The 17,321-nt window shown below is 42.1% G+C and overlaps 1 protein-coding gene across 5 annotated transcripts in view; it reads left to right on the forward strand.

Annotated features, from left to right (window-relative positions):
* RERE (arginine-glutamic acid dipeptide repeats) overlaps positions 1–17,321 on the forward strand; it is a 463,614-nt gene that overhangs the window by 351,204 nt on the left and 95,089 nt on the right. For all 5 annotated transcript variants that reach the window (XM_007980666.3, XM_007980665.3, XM_037985385.2 and 2 more), the window contains one exon: positions 4,798–4,896. In XM_007980666.3, coding sequence (XP_007978857.3) covers positions 4,798–4,896 — 99 coding nt within the window. The remainder of the gene's footprint in view (positions 1–4,797; positions 4,897–17,321) is intronic.

The following is a 17,321-nucleotide window of genomic DNA, read 5'->3' on the forward strand; positions in this document are numbered from 1 at the left end:
GTCAATGTCTATAACATTAAGAAGATAGTGCCCCTTTAGAAAATGTCCCCTTGGTTCCCTAAGGAGAAAAAGTCCCTTAGGTTCCCTAAGGAGGAGGGCACACCAGAACAGCCACTTGACCAAGTTTTATACTTGCCCCTGTGACGTACTGATGATAGCGCAATAATATTCTTCATCCATTGAAGAAATATTTCATCACTTTGGGGCCGGGCATGGTGACTCACGCCTGTAATCCCAGCACTTTGGAGGTGGGTTGATCACCTGAGGTCAGTTCAAGACCAGCCTGGCCAACTTGTTCATCTCTACTAAATTACAAAAAATTAGCTGGGCATGGTGGCGGGTGCCTGTAATCCTAGCTACTCGGGAGGCTGAGGCAGGAGAATCGCTTGAACTGGGAGGCGGAGATTGCAGTGAACTGAGATTGCACCACTACACTACAGCCTGGGCAACAGAATGAGACTCCGTCACCACAAGAAAAGAAAAGAAAAAAATGTATCACTTTGGGTAAATAATCCCACACTTTTTACTTTTCAGATGTATCTTTGTGTAGGGGTGAGGACAGGTAGGGACTCTCAGTACTTACTGGTATCATCGGAAAGTCAGGAATAGGGACCTTTTTTTTTTTTTTTTTTAAGGAATAGGGATATTTTAAGAGGGCAGCCAGACAAACAGGTCAAACAAAAGGAGAGAATCCTCCATTATTTAGAGAATAGACTAGGGAAGGAAGCTCGAGTTGCCGTGTTATTGGAATAGCTTCTTCAGGAGAAACTGCCATCTGAAATAAAGTTTTGTGAAGGAAGTGTGAATGCCAGGACTTGTTCAGAAGAAGTGCCTCTTTCTGCATTAAGCTCATCACTAGAAATTCAGCTGAGGGGCATTGTGCAGCTGCAGCCATGCTGTCTGACAAACGGAACAACCTTAACGAGATGTTCAGCACTTCAGTGGAAGCATCTCTTCCAGCTATAGTTTAAAGCTCTTCTTGGTTCACCAGAAGGCCGGAATGCCGGAGGGATTAATGATATTTTATTGAACTTCATCCACTCAGCAGTTTGCTTTTGGAGTGGGCTTTCTGTTCTTATGAGCAATTTCCTGGTAGCAGGCACATAAGATTTTATTTTTCTTATTACTATTATTATTTTTTTGAGACGGAGTCTCACTCTCTCTCTCAGGCTGGAGTGCAGTGGCACGATCTCAGCTCACTGCAACCTCTGCCGCCTGGGTTCAAGCGATTTTCCTGCCTCAGCCTCCCAAGTAGCTGGGATTATAGGCGTCTGCCACCACGCCTGCCTAATTTTTGTAGTTTTTTAGTGGACATGTGGTTTCAGCATGTTGGCCAGGCTGGTCTTGAACACCTGACTCTGTGATCCACCAACCTCAGCCTCCCAGAGTGCTGGGATTACAGACGTGAGTCACCACACCCAGCCAAGATGTTAAAAATCAAAATTTTTCCTGTATGTGATACCAGAGTTTTAATCAAATTTCATTTAACCTGGGTAATTTGATGTGACACATAAGTGGTTTTTGTTTATAGCTTAACAAAATTTTTTCTGTCTCTGAGAAGACTACTCTGTAATCTGGAAAGCTGATCAAACTTGAGATGAGGCCAATTCCTCTTTTTTTTTTTTTTTTCTTCTTTTTAAAAGATGCAGCTAACATATGTTTTCTAATATTATCCTCACATATCCCTAAGAGGTTGATGTTATTGTTTTATCCATTTTTAAAGATGTCAAAATTAAGGCACAAAAATGATAAGTAACTCTCTCAAGGTCATGTACCTAGTAAATAGTAGAGCTAGAGTTGGAATCCAGGCAGTTTGACTCCAAAGTCCATAGTTTTTCCCACTTTTCCTTTTTTTTTTTTTTTTGAGACAGGGTCTCACTCTGTCACCCAGACTTGTAGTGCAGTGGTGTGATCAAGGCTACCGCAGCCTTATCCTCCCAGGCTCAAGCCATCCTTTCACCTCAGCCTCCTCAGTAGCTGGGACTACAGCTGGTACTGTAGGCACATGCCGCCACGCCCAGCTAATTTCTTGAATTTTTAGTAGAGATGAGGTCTCACTATGTTGCCCAGGTTAGTCTTGAATTCCTGAGCTCAATCTTCCTACCTCAGCCTCCCAAAGTGTTGGGTTTACAGGTGTGAGCCACTGTGCCTAGCCTCACACTTTTCTTATAATTAATTACCCCATACAGTGTAATTACCTCTTATAAAAGTTGTTAATTTTGTCATGAGCTTTTCATTAGAAATGTATGATTTGATCAACTTCATTTAGTTTCAAATTATCACTAAAATGTGTGCTTTTTGCATTAATTAGGCATGTAATTCTTTCTTTTATTCAGTTCCCATCCACGTTGACCTGTGATTATAAATCCCCATTGTATTATAGAACTTTACAAATGTCTGCTTGTTATTAAACAAAGTATGAGAATATTTTAAAAAGTATTATTTGTTATTAAGCAAAGTATGAGGATATTAAGCAAAGTATGAGAATCTGACTTTATTTCAGATCTTTTTATACCTCTGAAAGAAGGCTAGATTGGATAGTTTTCAAACATTTGCAAATCATAGTAGTATTTTATTTTTAAGAGTCTAATGATAGTGATAAATTAGTCTAATGATAAATAATAATAAAAATAGATAAGTTAATATTTACTCATTGCGCCACCACTCCCAAGTGGGATCCAGTGTTGATCATTGTGGCAGGTCTTTTGTTTTGTTTTAAGATAGTTGATTTATTGTTATAGCTCATGTACAGCCTGGACTTCCCAGTCTTGATTTAAAATAAGTTAATGTCCTCTAAACTGTGAGAATGCTCTGGAAATTCAAATTTTTAATACTTTCTGTTTTGCTGAATAAGCATTGAAAATGGATGTTTGGGCCAGGCGCGGTGGCTCACGCCTATAATCCCAACACTTTGGGAGGCCAAGGCGGGTGGATCACAAGGTCAGGAGATCGAGACCATCATGGCTAACATGGTGAAACCCCGTTTCTATTAAAAATACAAAAAATTAGCCTGGCGTGGTGGCGAGTGTCTGTAGTGCCAGCTACTCTGGAGGCTGAGGTGGGAGAATGGTGTGAACCCGGGAGGCGGAGCTTGCAGTGAGCTGAGATCGCGCCACTGCACTCCAGCCTGGGCGACACAGCGAGACTCCGTCTCAAAAAAAAAAAAAAAAGAGAGAAAAAGAAAATGAATGTTTGTGATATTTCTTTCATTAGCAGTTAAATAGTTGGAAGAGAGACTTGCAGTGTGTGTTTCAGCATTTATTTATTGATTTCATTCAACAAATATTTACCACTGCCAGCTTACTGTGTGCCCAGCCCAGGGGCTCCAGCAGTTGCCAGGAAGGCATCTGCATGTCCTCCTGAGTCTTCTGTTAGAAAGAGGAAACACATGGCTCTCTCCTCTTGTGATTCCATAGGTCTTTGCCTAAACGGAAGGGAGAGTAATTATTACAACCTACTTGATCTTGTCATTTTGTATGTTTTGTATCCGTACCAATTTGTAAGTTTCCTGGAAATAAGGACTATGACTTAATAAGGTTTGTTCTTTACATGTCTTGAATGTTCAGCTTTACTTATCCTGAATGTTCGACAAATGCTGGCTCGTTGTTGAAATAAGAGATTGAAGCACGAGTGAAAAGATCAGAATGTCCACTGCATAAGAACAGGGATTTCTGTGTTGTTTACCGCTGTGTCCCAGAATCTAGTATTTTATTTAGGAAGTTAGCAAGTTTTTCTGGAGTATTACCTTATACTATGGACTGTGTTCAGCACTGGAGATACAAGTCTTAGACAAAATCATTCTTTGTGTAAGAAGACTAGATGTGTAAAGGAAAGATTTCCGATGAGAATTCTGAGTGACAGCCACAGTATGGTGAGGTAGATAAAGCAAGAGAGGGTCTTTGCACCTACTGTTTCTCTACATCATCTGCAAGTTGGAACTCAGAAACTAGGAGTGTCTGGAGCATCTTTGCAAGGTGGGAAGGAGTCCATGGTGCCAGACACTACACAGGGTTGAAAAGATGCAGGATGAGAAAAGTTGATTAGCGTTGACAAGAAACAAGTCTGGTCCTAAAGGGAATATGTAGATAAACCTGCATCTTTATTCATATGTACTGAAAAACTAGCATACTATCACAGACTTACGTTCTTTAAAAAGCTCTTAAATTTTAGACACTTTAAATTTTTGTGTGTGTGTGTGAAATTAGCACAGTCGAAAAACTTAAGAAATGCTAAAAAGAAAGAACATAATTGAGTATGACTTTATGCTGCTTTGCGGAGAATGAGGCAAGAGTAGGGGTCCTCCTGGCTGGGTTGGAGTCTTGGTTTCACCACCTGCTGGCTCAGTGTGGTGAACACGTTTACTTGATCTTTTTGTGCCTCAGTTTCCTCATCTGTGAAATAGGGCGATGATAGCTCCTAAACCATAGATTAAATGAGAGAATACTTTCCCCACAGGATTAGGTAAGATAATGATTACATAGAATGTCCTGAGCACTGGGCAGGGCCAAACATTCCCTAAATGTTTGTTTTATGGGAGTAGAGGGGAATCCTATTCTTACTTTTGCCAAAATGCTCTCTGCCTTGGCTGTCTCCCTCTCCCAGAGCGAGTAGAATAGGGGTTGGGATAGGATGTTCTTGAATGAGAACAAATTCCCGTGCATACTGAAATGATGGAGTCTCAGTGCCCCTTTCCTGACTCTCCTGTGAGAGAAAGTCAATGTGGAGCTTGCCTTTTATTGATTTGTGTCCTGTCTGTTATTTGGTGCAGTTAACTAACTAAAATTTTTGTTGTTTTAGCTGCATGAAAGCGGTTATGATGCTGGCAAAGCCCTGCAGCGCCTGGTGAAGAAGCCTGTGCCCAAGCTCATCGAGAAGTGCTGGACTGAGGACGAAGTGGTGAGCGGGAACCAGCATTCGCCTTGTGCTCTGGGGCATCGGGCCACCGGCTTCTCAGTGTGTGACCTCCCTGCTGCTCAGGGAAAGAGACTCAAGCAGAAGCTTCAGTCATGCAGAATGGCTGTCCGTGGCAGCACCAGGCAGGAGGATGGGGCCCTTCAGCCTCATAATTGTACAGAAAGACTTGATTTTAGTAAGATTAGACTTTATAGATGATGGGAAAGATTGTCCAGGTTTCATGGAAAGAAAGGAGAAATTGATAGTTACTCCTAAAAAAAGTTAATTCGAATTCGTTTTTGGTGCAGTCTAGCTTGTGATACCTCCCTATTTAAAGACACAGCATGTTAAAACCCATGGACATATAACCTAAAGTAGGGTTGGTGACTCGTCTTTTTTTTTTAATCGTAATTATTTTAGAAAAGGGGGTCTCGCTATGTTGGTCAGGCTGGTTTTGAACTCCTGGGCTCTATCAGTCCTCTTGCCCCAGCTTGTTGAGTAGCTGGGACTGTAGGCATGCTCCACTATGCTTGGCTTGGTGACTTGTTTGTATAGGGTTTGTAAGACCCCTGACCTCCTAAAGGACATTGATTACAAGTGGGAAGCAGAGAGTTGATTAAATAAATACCGTGGATTTTACATATTGATTGTGTTGCTGTGGCCTGTTGAAAGAAGTGGGGAGAGAGAAATGTGCCCACAAATACGGCCTTGCAAACCCGTGGGTTCCCATCCAGCAGACAGTTTTAATGAAGCTACATCTCCATCTTGTGACTTGTAAAAGGCATTGCTGTAAACGACTTACAGAATTCTTGTGCTTTTGCAAATACAGTCTTCAGTATGAATGTTACCGCTTGACATTTGCCTTTCAGGTCGAGTGAAATTTAAATGAAGGCTGGCACTAATACACATATTGATTGCAAGTTCCTCTCCTGTATTTAAAATATGCTAACAAAGAATGTTTAGAAATTGTATGTGCTTTCCTGATCCCGCTCTTTCATTGATTCAGCAATATTTACTGAGTGCCTGCTGTGCGCCAGGTGTTGTCCCTCCTTGTGAGTCTCAAGTTTTAAGAGGGTAGACCTTCGTAAATGAGTATGTGTCAGGGGGTGGTGAAGCAGATGCAGAATAGGGTAATGAGGGAGAATCAGCTGGGTGGGGTAGTATCTTAGCTAAGGGAGGATCAGGAAAGCCCTGGTAAGTAAGTAACATTTAGATGAGACCTTAGTGAAGTGAGGAAGGCAGCCTTTTGGATATTAGAGAATTCTGGGCCCTAAGGTGAAAGCATGCTTGGCATGTTGAAGAAGTAGGCAGGAATGTTTCTCCAGCACAGCAAGGAGGGGATTGGTAGGAGAGGCGGGTGGTGGGCTTGTGGGAGGGGTGTCCCAGAGGGAGCAGATCAGGTGTGGCCTGTTGGCCTGCCGTCAGTGCGTGGCGATGTGCCCCACACGAGCAGCTTCTGAACAGAGGAGTGACTGGCTCTGACAGTGGGGCTCACTCTGGCCCCTGAGTCGGGTGGTCTCCGGGGGCTGCTGCACACGAGGCTGGGACTGGTGGCTGGGTGGTGTGGCAGCAGTGGCCGTGATAAGAAGCAGTGAGATCCAGGCTGCACCTTGAAGGTAGAGAAAAGAGAATTTGCTCCTAGAATGGCTGTGGGTTAGGGTAGGTGAGGGCTGAGGAATGGAAAAAGCTAGGCGGAGCTGAGATGCACTGAAATGGCCCGGAGGGTTTGGTAATGGAGTGCTTGTTGAATAGTCCCTTAAGACTTTAATTTTATCAGACTTATGGAGTTGATGAAGCTGTTTTTAAAAATATATATATATACACACACACACACACACATATATATATAAATCTTACATGATTAATAAAAAGAAACATCTTAAACATTTTAAAATGTTTAGACGTTAAATTCAGTTTCGAGAAGTCATATTGATACTTTTTTTTTTTTTACAGTAAGCCTCTTTATGTGAGGAGTGCATAAGAGATCCGATTGACAAGGTTTTAAAATTCTGCAAAAAGGCTGTGTGGAAGAAACACATAAGGAGATGAAAAGGATGGAACGAGTGTATAGACTGTGGTCATTTAACCACACTTTGTGAGATTGCCTTCATTACTCTCAGCCTGGCCTCGGCAGCCTCAGGGCCTTGTCAGCTTGCAATCTGTGGCTGCTTCTGCTTCTGTCTCTCCCTCAGTTCCTGGCCATCTCCTCTGTCTTCAGTCTCCATGCCCTTTGGCATCCTCTCTCTCTCCCCACCTCTCTGCTTCTTCTTGGTCTCCTACCCTCCCCACTCCTCACTAATGCCTCCCAGCCCCTTGCCAGCCGTGGCTCTCCTCTCTCCCTTCTTTCATTTCTCTTGTGACCTTTCATTCCCTCTGGAATTTTAAAAATACACAGCCAAAGTCCTCTCTTCCTGCTGAAGGGAAAGCTGCTTTCCTTTTCCTGAAGCGCCTGCTTGTAACATCAGGCAGCTGTTGATTGTCTCCCCATTGCTGCTACTTGGGGATTTGTAGCTGTGAGCTGAGAGGGAAGCCTTGCACATCAGAAACAGCCTTGCTTTATTTTGAAAAACAAAACATGACTCCAAAGTGGTGAATATTTTGAGTATGGAATAATGATCCTTAACTGCATACATCCGTATCCGTTTGGGGTCATTTTTATCATGTTTGCTTCTTGGTTTGAGAAATGTCTTGGCAGTCATCCAGCCCTTGCAGAGCCTCAGGATCAAATGGTTCCCTTATGTGTAGGAAGTAAAGCTTCACTTTGAAAACCTCAGCAGTGAAGAAGAGAGACAGACTGAATAATTGAGAGGTTGAAGGAAGCTTCTAGTGAATGGATCCGAATCAAATCTTTGAAGAGATTTATGTGGCAACAAGGCAGTCCCCTCTTTACCCTCGCCTGGCTTTGGCTGTGAAAAAACACCTGCTGTGTTCATGTGGCCCCCTTCTGTTGAATTTACCACATTTTCTCACTTCAGGAATCACAGGAATAAGCAAAACAAATGTGTCCCAGCTAACATAAGTACATGGGCCTACCTCCCTTTTTTCCTCCCAGTTTTCTGTATACTTGGAACATTCTAATTATTTTTATTATCATTACTATTTTTTAAGAGATGGGGATCTTGCTATGTTGCCCAGGCTGGACTCAAACTCTTGGGCTCAAGTGATCCTCCCACATCAGCCTCTGAGCAGCTGGGACTACAGGCAAGCCACAATGCCTGGCTAGTTATTATTAAACTTCGCTGCCACTGGTGTGTTAATTTGTTCTAACTACCCAGTGTCTGATCTGACTACAACAGTCTTGATGAATGGGTTTTCCTCGGCATTTACATGAATACTGTGAAGCAGCTGCTCTGTTAGAGGGTTGATGAAATAAGCACCCGAAGGTGTGAGTTCCCTGCTGTACAGCGGACAGGCTGGGCCTCTGGACCCCCTGGGCCTGGCAGGCCTGCTGCTCTATGAAGAAACTAACCTCTTGTGCCAGTGCAGAGCCTACTCATTCTCCAGGCTCAGTTGGGTTCCTGGCCCATCCCTCGGATAGTGCTCCCTCTTCGCACTGTCTCCTCTGTGCGCGTCGCTCACTGGCAGTTCATCCTCTGCCTCCTTGTGCTGACTTCTGATTCCCAGCTGTTTATTCCTTGTGATTTTATTTCCGAGTTGATTGTCCTCCAAGTTTGTAAACTTATTAAGGGTGAGGACTTAATGATGAAGATAATTTCTCTCCATATAAGAGGCTTGAAGAATGTTGATGACTCTTTGTTCAAGGTAATCCTTTTAAAAAGTTCTTCACTATAATTGTCTTCAATCCAGCATTTTAAAACTTGTAATTGTTAATAGTTATGAATCAGCACATTAAAGAGAAAAACTTCTAAATGCCACAGAAACCAACCTTAAAATTTTTACTTTTGGAGCCTGGTCAACACAGCAAGACCTTGTCTCCACAAAAAATTTAAAACATAATAAAATAGTTGAACATAGTGCCATGTGCCTGTAGTCCCAGCTACTTGGGAGGCTGAGGTTGGAGAATCACTTGAGTCCAGGAGTTCAAGGCTGCAGTGAGCCGTAATCATGGCACTGCACTCCAGCCTGGGCAACAGAGCGAGACTCTGTCTCCAAAAAACAATAATAATAATAATAATAAAAGTACTTTTGGGAAAAGCTCACACATTAAACTCTTTCTTCTTTTTCTTCCTTCTCCTCCTATCACCCAGCCTCTTCTTCCTAGGTCTTTCAGGTAATCCTGAATTCTGGAGATCTTAGACCTCAGAATCACACAATAGGAGGCCTTTCATCTCAGACTCTCAGTTTATTTCTCTGACAATGTGCATGTATGATGTTCCTAATTGAAGTTGCTTTGGGGCTGAGATAATTTAAATCTTGAACTGAAGCCAAAATGTGCCAATTTCTGTCAAATTCTGTACTGGATACTGCAAATGAATTCTGCTTTTGCTGAGTGTCTGTGAGCAACCCCTTGGTAGCCAGCCTGGGTCATGTCTTTCAGGCTAAGTAAACTTAGAACAGAGAAGCATTTTGGAAGAAATGCTAGGTCAGTTTGTGAAGCTTTAAATACCAAGGTATGGGCAAGGATGGAGCCAAAGTAAATGGCTGCCTTCTGCCTCTGAGAGTCACATTGATGGTTAACTCGTTTCACATCTGTTATGCTAAAAATACTGTTCCTTTTCAAGAAGTCATCAATTGGTAGAACTTAGGAAGATAAAGAGGAGGAAATACAGATTAAAACATTTAAAAAAAAAAAACCCACACAAACAAAACCCTAGATTATTAGGTTTTTAATTAAACATGATGAACACATTCAAATATAACATAAAGGCCCCAGGCTGAGCTGCACCTAATCGAAACAGATTAAGTCACCCTTCCATGCTTGGGTAGTTATTAATTCTGTTTATTTATGCATGCGAGCTGAAGGTAGCATTTGCTGCTGTTGTGTTGGTGCTTATTGCACTGGGATTCCGTTGCCGCCTGATGCTGTGCTCTTAATTAGCATTCAGCTGTTGATTATGGAAATACTGGGGATGCTAATTGAATTCTTTTTAAAATTCAGGGCCTGCATTTTCCTTGTGGAGTTTGGTTTGACTTGCAAGGTTGTAAGATTGGGTGCTCCACTGAGCTGTGCAACTCACTCTTCTCACTCTTTGCTTCCTATCCACTTAACTGTGTTTTGGTTTTTAAAATTATTTTCATGTTGAATTAACTTTTACCGCAGCAATCCAGGTGTTGCACCGAGTGAAGGTTCTGTTGCTTAGCATGTTACTACAGGATGTTTTTATTTCATCTTGGGTAACTATAGCTTTTATCTTAAAATACACTACCCATTAAATATTTTATATCAATTTTGATGTAATACATTGAGGTGAACAACTTAGATACAAATAAACTCTTGAGATTTTTATCCGAAGATAGTTAATCTGTGGTGGTGATAAACCTTAATTGGCCATGTACATGGATTTATTTACAAGTTCATAAATTTTAAAACATCTAAATCTTCCTTCAATTTAAAGCTCAGTCTATCATAAATATAAATGAAAATCTTTCTTTCAAAATTGACATGAGATGGCAAAGTAATTTTCTAAATATTTGTAATCCAGTGAACCCCGTGCGGCCAGTCAAGGAATTACTTACACAGAATACACATAACTATTTGCATCTTCAGATGCCTTTGTTATGCCCTTTTTGGAATGTCTGCTTGAGAAAACATTGTTTTCATTGTTCACTCTTCTCAAGCCATGCGTCTGAATGTGCCAGAAGACAGAGCTGCTTAGTGGGGCAAAAATACAATGAATTTTATTTACTGTTTGCGTGGCAGCTGAGGAAAAATGGAATTCACAGCAAAATCCCAGTTAAGGTCCAGTAGCAGCAGGAGGTTGTGGAGGTGAAAACAGCAAAGAGGACAATGACAAAGAGGCTCTCAGAGCTTGTAGTTAATGGTTACGTTGATTTCAGATACTAATAATTTTGGTGATTTTGTTTTAAAATTTTACATCCACAATATAGGGGAAGGCTTAGTTATATTTATTTTAGGAATGGTAAAATTTCCAGAGTTATTGACCATTTTATGTAGTCATTCAAAAATGATGATAGGAGAGTCTTGTAGGTCATCTAGTATGAACCTTTTCACTTTCTTATTCTTTTTAGGATTTTGTGCAGATTTTTTTTTTTTTTAATTGTTAAAACAACATCCTAAAATCATTAAAGGGAATTTAAAACCTCACCACTAACACATAGCCTCGCAGTGTCTGGCTTCGTCGTCTCACTTGCTGGCTTCTTGCTCTCTTCTGGTTTTTGTTTATGTACGTGGTTTTATGTCATTGTCAGCTTATGTATGTATACAGGTTTGCATACCTGTGAGTTGAGTCAGAACATTGAAATTATATTTCTAAAATTGTAACTTGAAAATTTTTACAATTAATTTGGAACCTTTGCCATTAACCCAAAATAAAGATACAGTGTATCTACTGCATCACATAGTAGGTATTTAGTACTTTTTAAATTGAATCACAGTAGTATCTCATTCTACTAACCACCCTTCCTCCAGTTTTAAATGACATTGGTACTGTTTCTTATGAAGAACTAAATTTGTATATGAGAGTAGGAAAAACAAGAGAAATAGAAATGTTGATATATTACACGTATGTACATATTACTCCATATTATGTATTCTTAATGTGACCTATAGTAAGAATTAGCCCTTAATATTAAAAAAGAAAAAGGTAGATTCAAGTGAGATTTGCCTAAGGTTTCAACTATTAATAAAATTAGACTATTTTTCCTATGGTTAATTCCCATCAGCCTTTGAACCAAACCCTTGCTTATAGAAGTCAATAGTATGGATAGAGTGGAGTTTATTTTCAAGTCCTTTCGGAAATGAGACAGCAAATTAAAAATCAATTATATGCACAGGAAAGTTGGTGTAAGGCAGTCAATTCTGTCAATTAGTTTGCAGAAAGATTCTACTGTTTAACAAGCTCTAAAGAAAAATGTATCTTTAAAATCCTTTAGTAAATGAAATAGGACAAGCATTTTATTAGAAAGGAAGAGATATTTCAAAAATGTATTTCAGTAGTTCATGTCAGTAGAAGTTGCCTCTGGGATAAATGTACAGATTCAACTGTGACCTTTCCATTCACATCTACGGCTCACTACTTTCTAGGCTTTCTCTTTATGCTATGGTCAAAGAAATTAATATGCCCATTTTGCTCTTTGTGTTTAGCAAGATTATTCTTTTCTTTTTGTCTTTAAGCAGTACGTTGTTTTAAGTTCATCATCCCCAGCCCTACTTTTGGATTAAAAAAATAAAAGCCAGCATACCTTGTGCTGTTCTTTAGGGCTGTGTGTGTGTGCACACGCGTGCATGTGCACACATCTGTGTTTAGGCATTCGGGCTATACAGAGACCTGGAAAGTAACCCCACATTGAATACAAACACACCTTAAATTATTCCCGGCTGCTTGGGATAATCTTTTTAAATCGAAGAGTACTTTTGATAGTATATTTTTCATTTTTGCTTGAGCGGCGAGTAAGGGGAGTAATGGGGGGAGTCTTCAGCTTGAAAGATTAATAAATACTAGAGCAGTGGGTTATTGAAGCCATGTTTCCATCTCATTTTCAAGGGCATGTAAAAAAAATGGAGATAGCATACACTTTCAGCCACTCTCTATCATCTTTCTCTGTTAATTTAAAAAATGAGAACAAGGCACAAGGGGACTTGAGAGATTGCATTTGTTCTCCCATAGACAGAGTGGTTATTTTATAAATGAAGAGGATGGAAAACCCTTTTCTTGTGCAGTTTCTTAGCAACAGAATTGGAGTCAATTTTAATGTGTGTGCTTAGCACATTCTACATATAGTGACATTAGAGTCTTACATTTTCACAGGTGAGACATATTACACTGGTAACTGGAATTGAGTGTTGGGGGAAGGAAACAGGAAGTGAAAAAATGAGAACCCTACCATGAGAGGAAGTCATTCATTCAAAGCTACCTGCTCTCTCCTGACATACTTCTGTCTTAAATCTAAAGTCTCCCTTAGGCTGGGCGCAGAAGCTCATGCTTGTAATACCAGCACTTTGGGAGGCAGAGGAGGGGAGATCAACTGAGGTCAGGAGTTCGAGACCAGCCTGGCCAACATAGCGAAACACCGTCTGTACTAAAAATACAAAACTTAGCTGGGCATGGTGGCGCATGCTTGTAATCTCAGCTACATGGAAGGCTGAGGCAGGAGAATCACCTCCCCAGGAGGCAGAGGATGCATTGAGCCGAGATTGTGCCACTGCACTCCAGCCTGGGCGACAGAGCAAGACTCCATCTCAAATAAATAAATAAATAAATAAATAAATAAATAAATAAAAGATGCCCCAGAGTGGATGGAGAAGATGAAGTCAGAAGACCACCAGGATCTTAGACCAGAGATGTTCACTCCTATTTTGTGCCTCACTGTTAAATTACATTATCAAATTAATGAGGAATTCTTGAGGACTGTTCTGTTTCCTCCTAACAGCTTATCTCCCATAACAGTGTTTTTATGGCTTCAGTTATGTGGGACTCTGAGTCATGCATTCCTCTGACTTCTGCAGCCTCTCTTTGTGTCAAGGTTGAAGCTTTTTTAGTAACTGGCTTAGACAATATTTACTACGTATGTTTACTATAAATTCAGCATTTGTGAGAGGAGCTGTTTTTCCTGAGTAGAAGCAAGAAAATACCTAGAAAGAAAAGTGTACCTGCTGTACACACAATTGGAAACTTGTTTTGAGTGCCTCTTTTGCTTCAGATGGTGCGCTGGGGCTCACAGGGCCTGCCGAGGTGAGCAGCTGCTCCCAGCTCTTGGACAGGGAGATCAGGAAGGGTGCTATAGAGGAGGCTTATTTGAGAGGACCTTGAAGGATGGATAGGATTTCCCCGGGCAGAGTTGACAGAGGTTAATTGGAGAACAAGGGCTAAAAGAATTTGAATGGTTGGTTAGTAGCAAGTTGCCCAGTTTGGATGAAGCTTATGGGTAGGGGAGGATGTGAGGTAGCTAATTCAGAGCCTCCCACTTTTGACTGAGAAGTTTATGTTTAATTCAACAGGAAACGAGGAAAAATTATATATTTTTGAATGTGGGGAAGGATAGGACTGGAGCTGCCCTTGAAGACCAATCTGGCGGTAGCATTGGAAGAGTGGAGGTGGGCTGAGGACATCTTGTGAACTTGGCTGTGCATTAGAGTCATCGGGAGAACTTGAAAATGCCCCAATGCTGGCCTGTACCCTAGTTAGTCAGCATAATCCCTGGGGTAGGACATGGGCATCCAGGCCCTGAGAACCACTGGACTGGATCAGGACTATGCTCCTAGTGAGAGACATTGAGAGCTGTCAGTGTACAGCAGCACTTCACACTGTTAGATGCACGCTGGAGTCACATGAGGAACTTTAGACACAGACAGAGACTTGGGTCCAATTTAATTCATCTGGGATACAAGTTTTCAGTGTCCCAGGATGTTAGGACACTAATATGCAGCCAAAGTAGGTGGAAGATTGGGCTAGAAAATTGATGGGAGGTCAGGATGTTGAGGCAAGGAGTATTTTTTGTTTTTGTTTTTGTTTTGTTTGTTTGTTTGTTTGTTTAGAGAGGGAGTTTCGCTCTTCTTGCCCAGGCTGGAGTACAATGGCGCAATCTCGGCTCACAGCAACCTCCACCTCCCGGGTTCAAGCCATTCTCCTGCCTCAGCCTCCGGATTAGCTGGGATTACAGGCATGTGCCACCACACCCGGCTAATTTTGTATTTTTAGTACTTTCAGTTTCTCCATGTTGGTCAGGGTGGTCTCGAACTCTGGACCTCAGGTGATCCTCCCGCCTCGGCCACCCAAAGTGTTGGGATTACAGGCGTGAGCCACCATGCCCGGCTTTTTTTGTTCTTTTTTGAGATGGAGTTTTGCTCTTGTCACCCAGGTTGGAGGGCCGTGGCACAATCTCAGCTCACTGCACCCTCTGCCTTCGGGGTTCAAGCGATTCTTCTGCCTCGGCTTCCTGAGTATCTGGGATTATAGGCACGCGCCACCACACCCAGCTAATTTTTGCATTTTTAGTAGAGACGGGGTTTCACCATGTTGGCCAGGCTAGTCTTCAACTCCTGACCTCAAGTAATCCACCCGCCTCAGCCTCCCAAAGTGCTAGGATTACAGGCGTGAGCCACCGCACCCAGCTGAGGTAATGAGTATTGACTGCGTTGTTGAAATAATGGATAGTTAAGCCCCAGGCTGCATAGAGAACATGGGAAACCAGTACGGAAGTGGTAGAGGAGTTGAGGGGCACAGTCAGGAAGAGGGATATTGTGGAGATCATGGTAGCTGTGGAGTAAATAGGGAAAGTCTGTAGTTTCACATCTTAGGTATGGCTACCGGTAGATGGCTAGGCTAGAATAAAGAGCACCAACAATGGTAGACACAGACTAGAAGGGCCGTGGGCAACCTTTTCCACGTTCCTGAGAGTGCTGTCAAAAGGTAGGATAGAGGAAGAGACTTAGCTAGCTAGGAAGATACTTTGGTTCAGGTCACAGGATAAGGAGGAGATGGGTTTGGCAAGTGGTTGGCACTGATGGGGGAACCCAGATGGGCATCGTTGATGAGACGGTGAGACAGGATCGCTACTGTTGACAAAACTGAACTTCTGTTCCTATAACTGGAGGGGGTAAAAGGGATTCTGTGTGGATCTGAAAGTGAGAAAGTTGCAGCAGGACTCGGGGGTTGGGGTATGAGGCCATTTGGAGAACTGCGTTTGAGAGGACAGTAGGTCTCTAAGGGACGTCCATGTGAGGCGTCAGTTGGGATTTGCTAGGGTGAGCATCTGGTCAGAAGGATGTCTAGTCTGGACTGGGCTGGGAATACAGGAAGGGCTGGGAAGGAAGGAAGCATGTGCTATGCTGGTCATTTAGGTCCCATGGAGAGGGAGGTGCGGGTTGCCTCCACATGCAGCTCTGCTGGGTGCTGTGCTTCTCAGTGGCTGTTCCTTGGAGCTCCTGGCTCCTCAATGGGATCACTAAATCATTAACTGGTAAATGGAGCCAACGTGCATTAACATGGAGAGGTTGAAGGTGGAGGAAAGGTGCGAGGAGACGGAGTTTTGTGAATGGAAGACTGTGTAGAACTAAGATCGCAGATTTGAGTGTTGGCTGTAGAATATATTCCTGCTGTTTTTCTCCTCAGTCACTCAATGAGTACTGACTGTGTATGAGGCACCTTCTCAACTCTGGAAATAGAAATAACCATGGAGGTACTGTTCTTATGAGATTTGCATTCTAGTAGGGACCACAGACAAATAAGCAAATTAACTTAAATAAGATGAATTCAGGTAGATGCCATGAGGAGGATAAACTAGTTTTGCCACACAGAGACTGAGTAGGGTAGAGGTTGTATAGCTATAAAAGTGCCTCCTTCAGGGTAGAAGGAGCTTCTCATTCCATGTTACTATTCTCTCAAGTAATTCTGAGTAAATGATACCACTGATCACTCATGTCAGTCAAGAGTGATCTGTGTTTTTCGAGAAATTCAGATTACTTGACCCCCATCCAATAATCTTTGTGGTCATGTTTCACAATTGCCTATAAACTGCTCATTGTTAGGACCTGCTAAATAAATGTCTTTAGGACTCAATAACTTTCAGAGTTTAGAACAGATTAAATTTAGCTGAAAGGAAAGATGGGACCTCTGCTACGGAAGTGCAATCACGTAGTGGTCTTTGACAGAGCAGTCCATGCGTTTTTCATACCTAGATGTGCATTTTTCAGCATGAGGGACACAATAATATTTTTAAATTCTAACAATATTCTTTCAGGTTTTTTCTTGACATTTTGGATTGGGGAAAAGATTAGAAGAGAAAGGTCTGGTTCTTGTTAAAACTTTGCTGATAATCTTGTGTCAGCTGTGGATGAATACTCCCCATGGCCAGGAGAGAGAGAACAGGGAGAAGTTGGAGCTGAACCCAAAATGGGGCTCTGTTTAGCCGACAGAGTTCCCTTTAAATGTCACTGTCGTTTCACTTTCTTTGATGCTTCCTCAGTGTAATATGTTTTATCCAAACAGGCCAAAGAGCCAAAAACAAACAAACAAAAGACATGAAGGAGCTGGATGTGTGGATAATTCATTTCCTCTCTGTAAGGAACATTTCTTTGATCCTTTATTAGGCCACAAAATGTTTCTGCCTGCCGTTAGCCATTCTTGACTGTGTTGAGAGGCCCCGCCAATCCCAGCTGGCTTGGAGTCAGAGCAGCCTGATCTTCCACCAGCCTGGGAAGAAGGCCATAAAGGCCGATCTCGTGTCTCAGGGCTGTCCCCAAGTTAACCAAGCGAAAGAGCTGCAGTGTTGTCTTGTGAGGTTTCGTACGTGAGGTTTCCTGTGTGAGTGGTGCTGACATCGTGTCTGGTCATTCTTCAGTTTGTGAT

This window comes from Chlorocebus sabaeus, chromosome 20, assembly GCF_047675955.1.
Source record: "Chlorocebus sabaeus isolate Y175 chromosome 20, mChlSab1.0.hap1, whole genome shotgun sequence".
Classification (NCBI taxonomy): domain Eukaryota; kingdom Metazoa; phylum Chordata; class Mammalia; order Primates; family Cercopithecidae; genus Chlorocebus; species Chlorocebus sabaeus.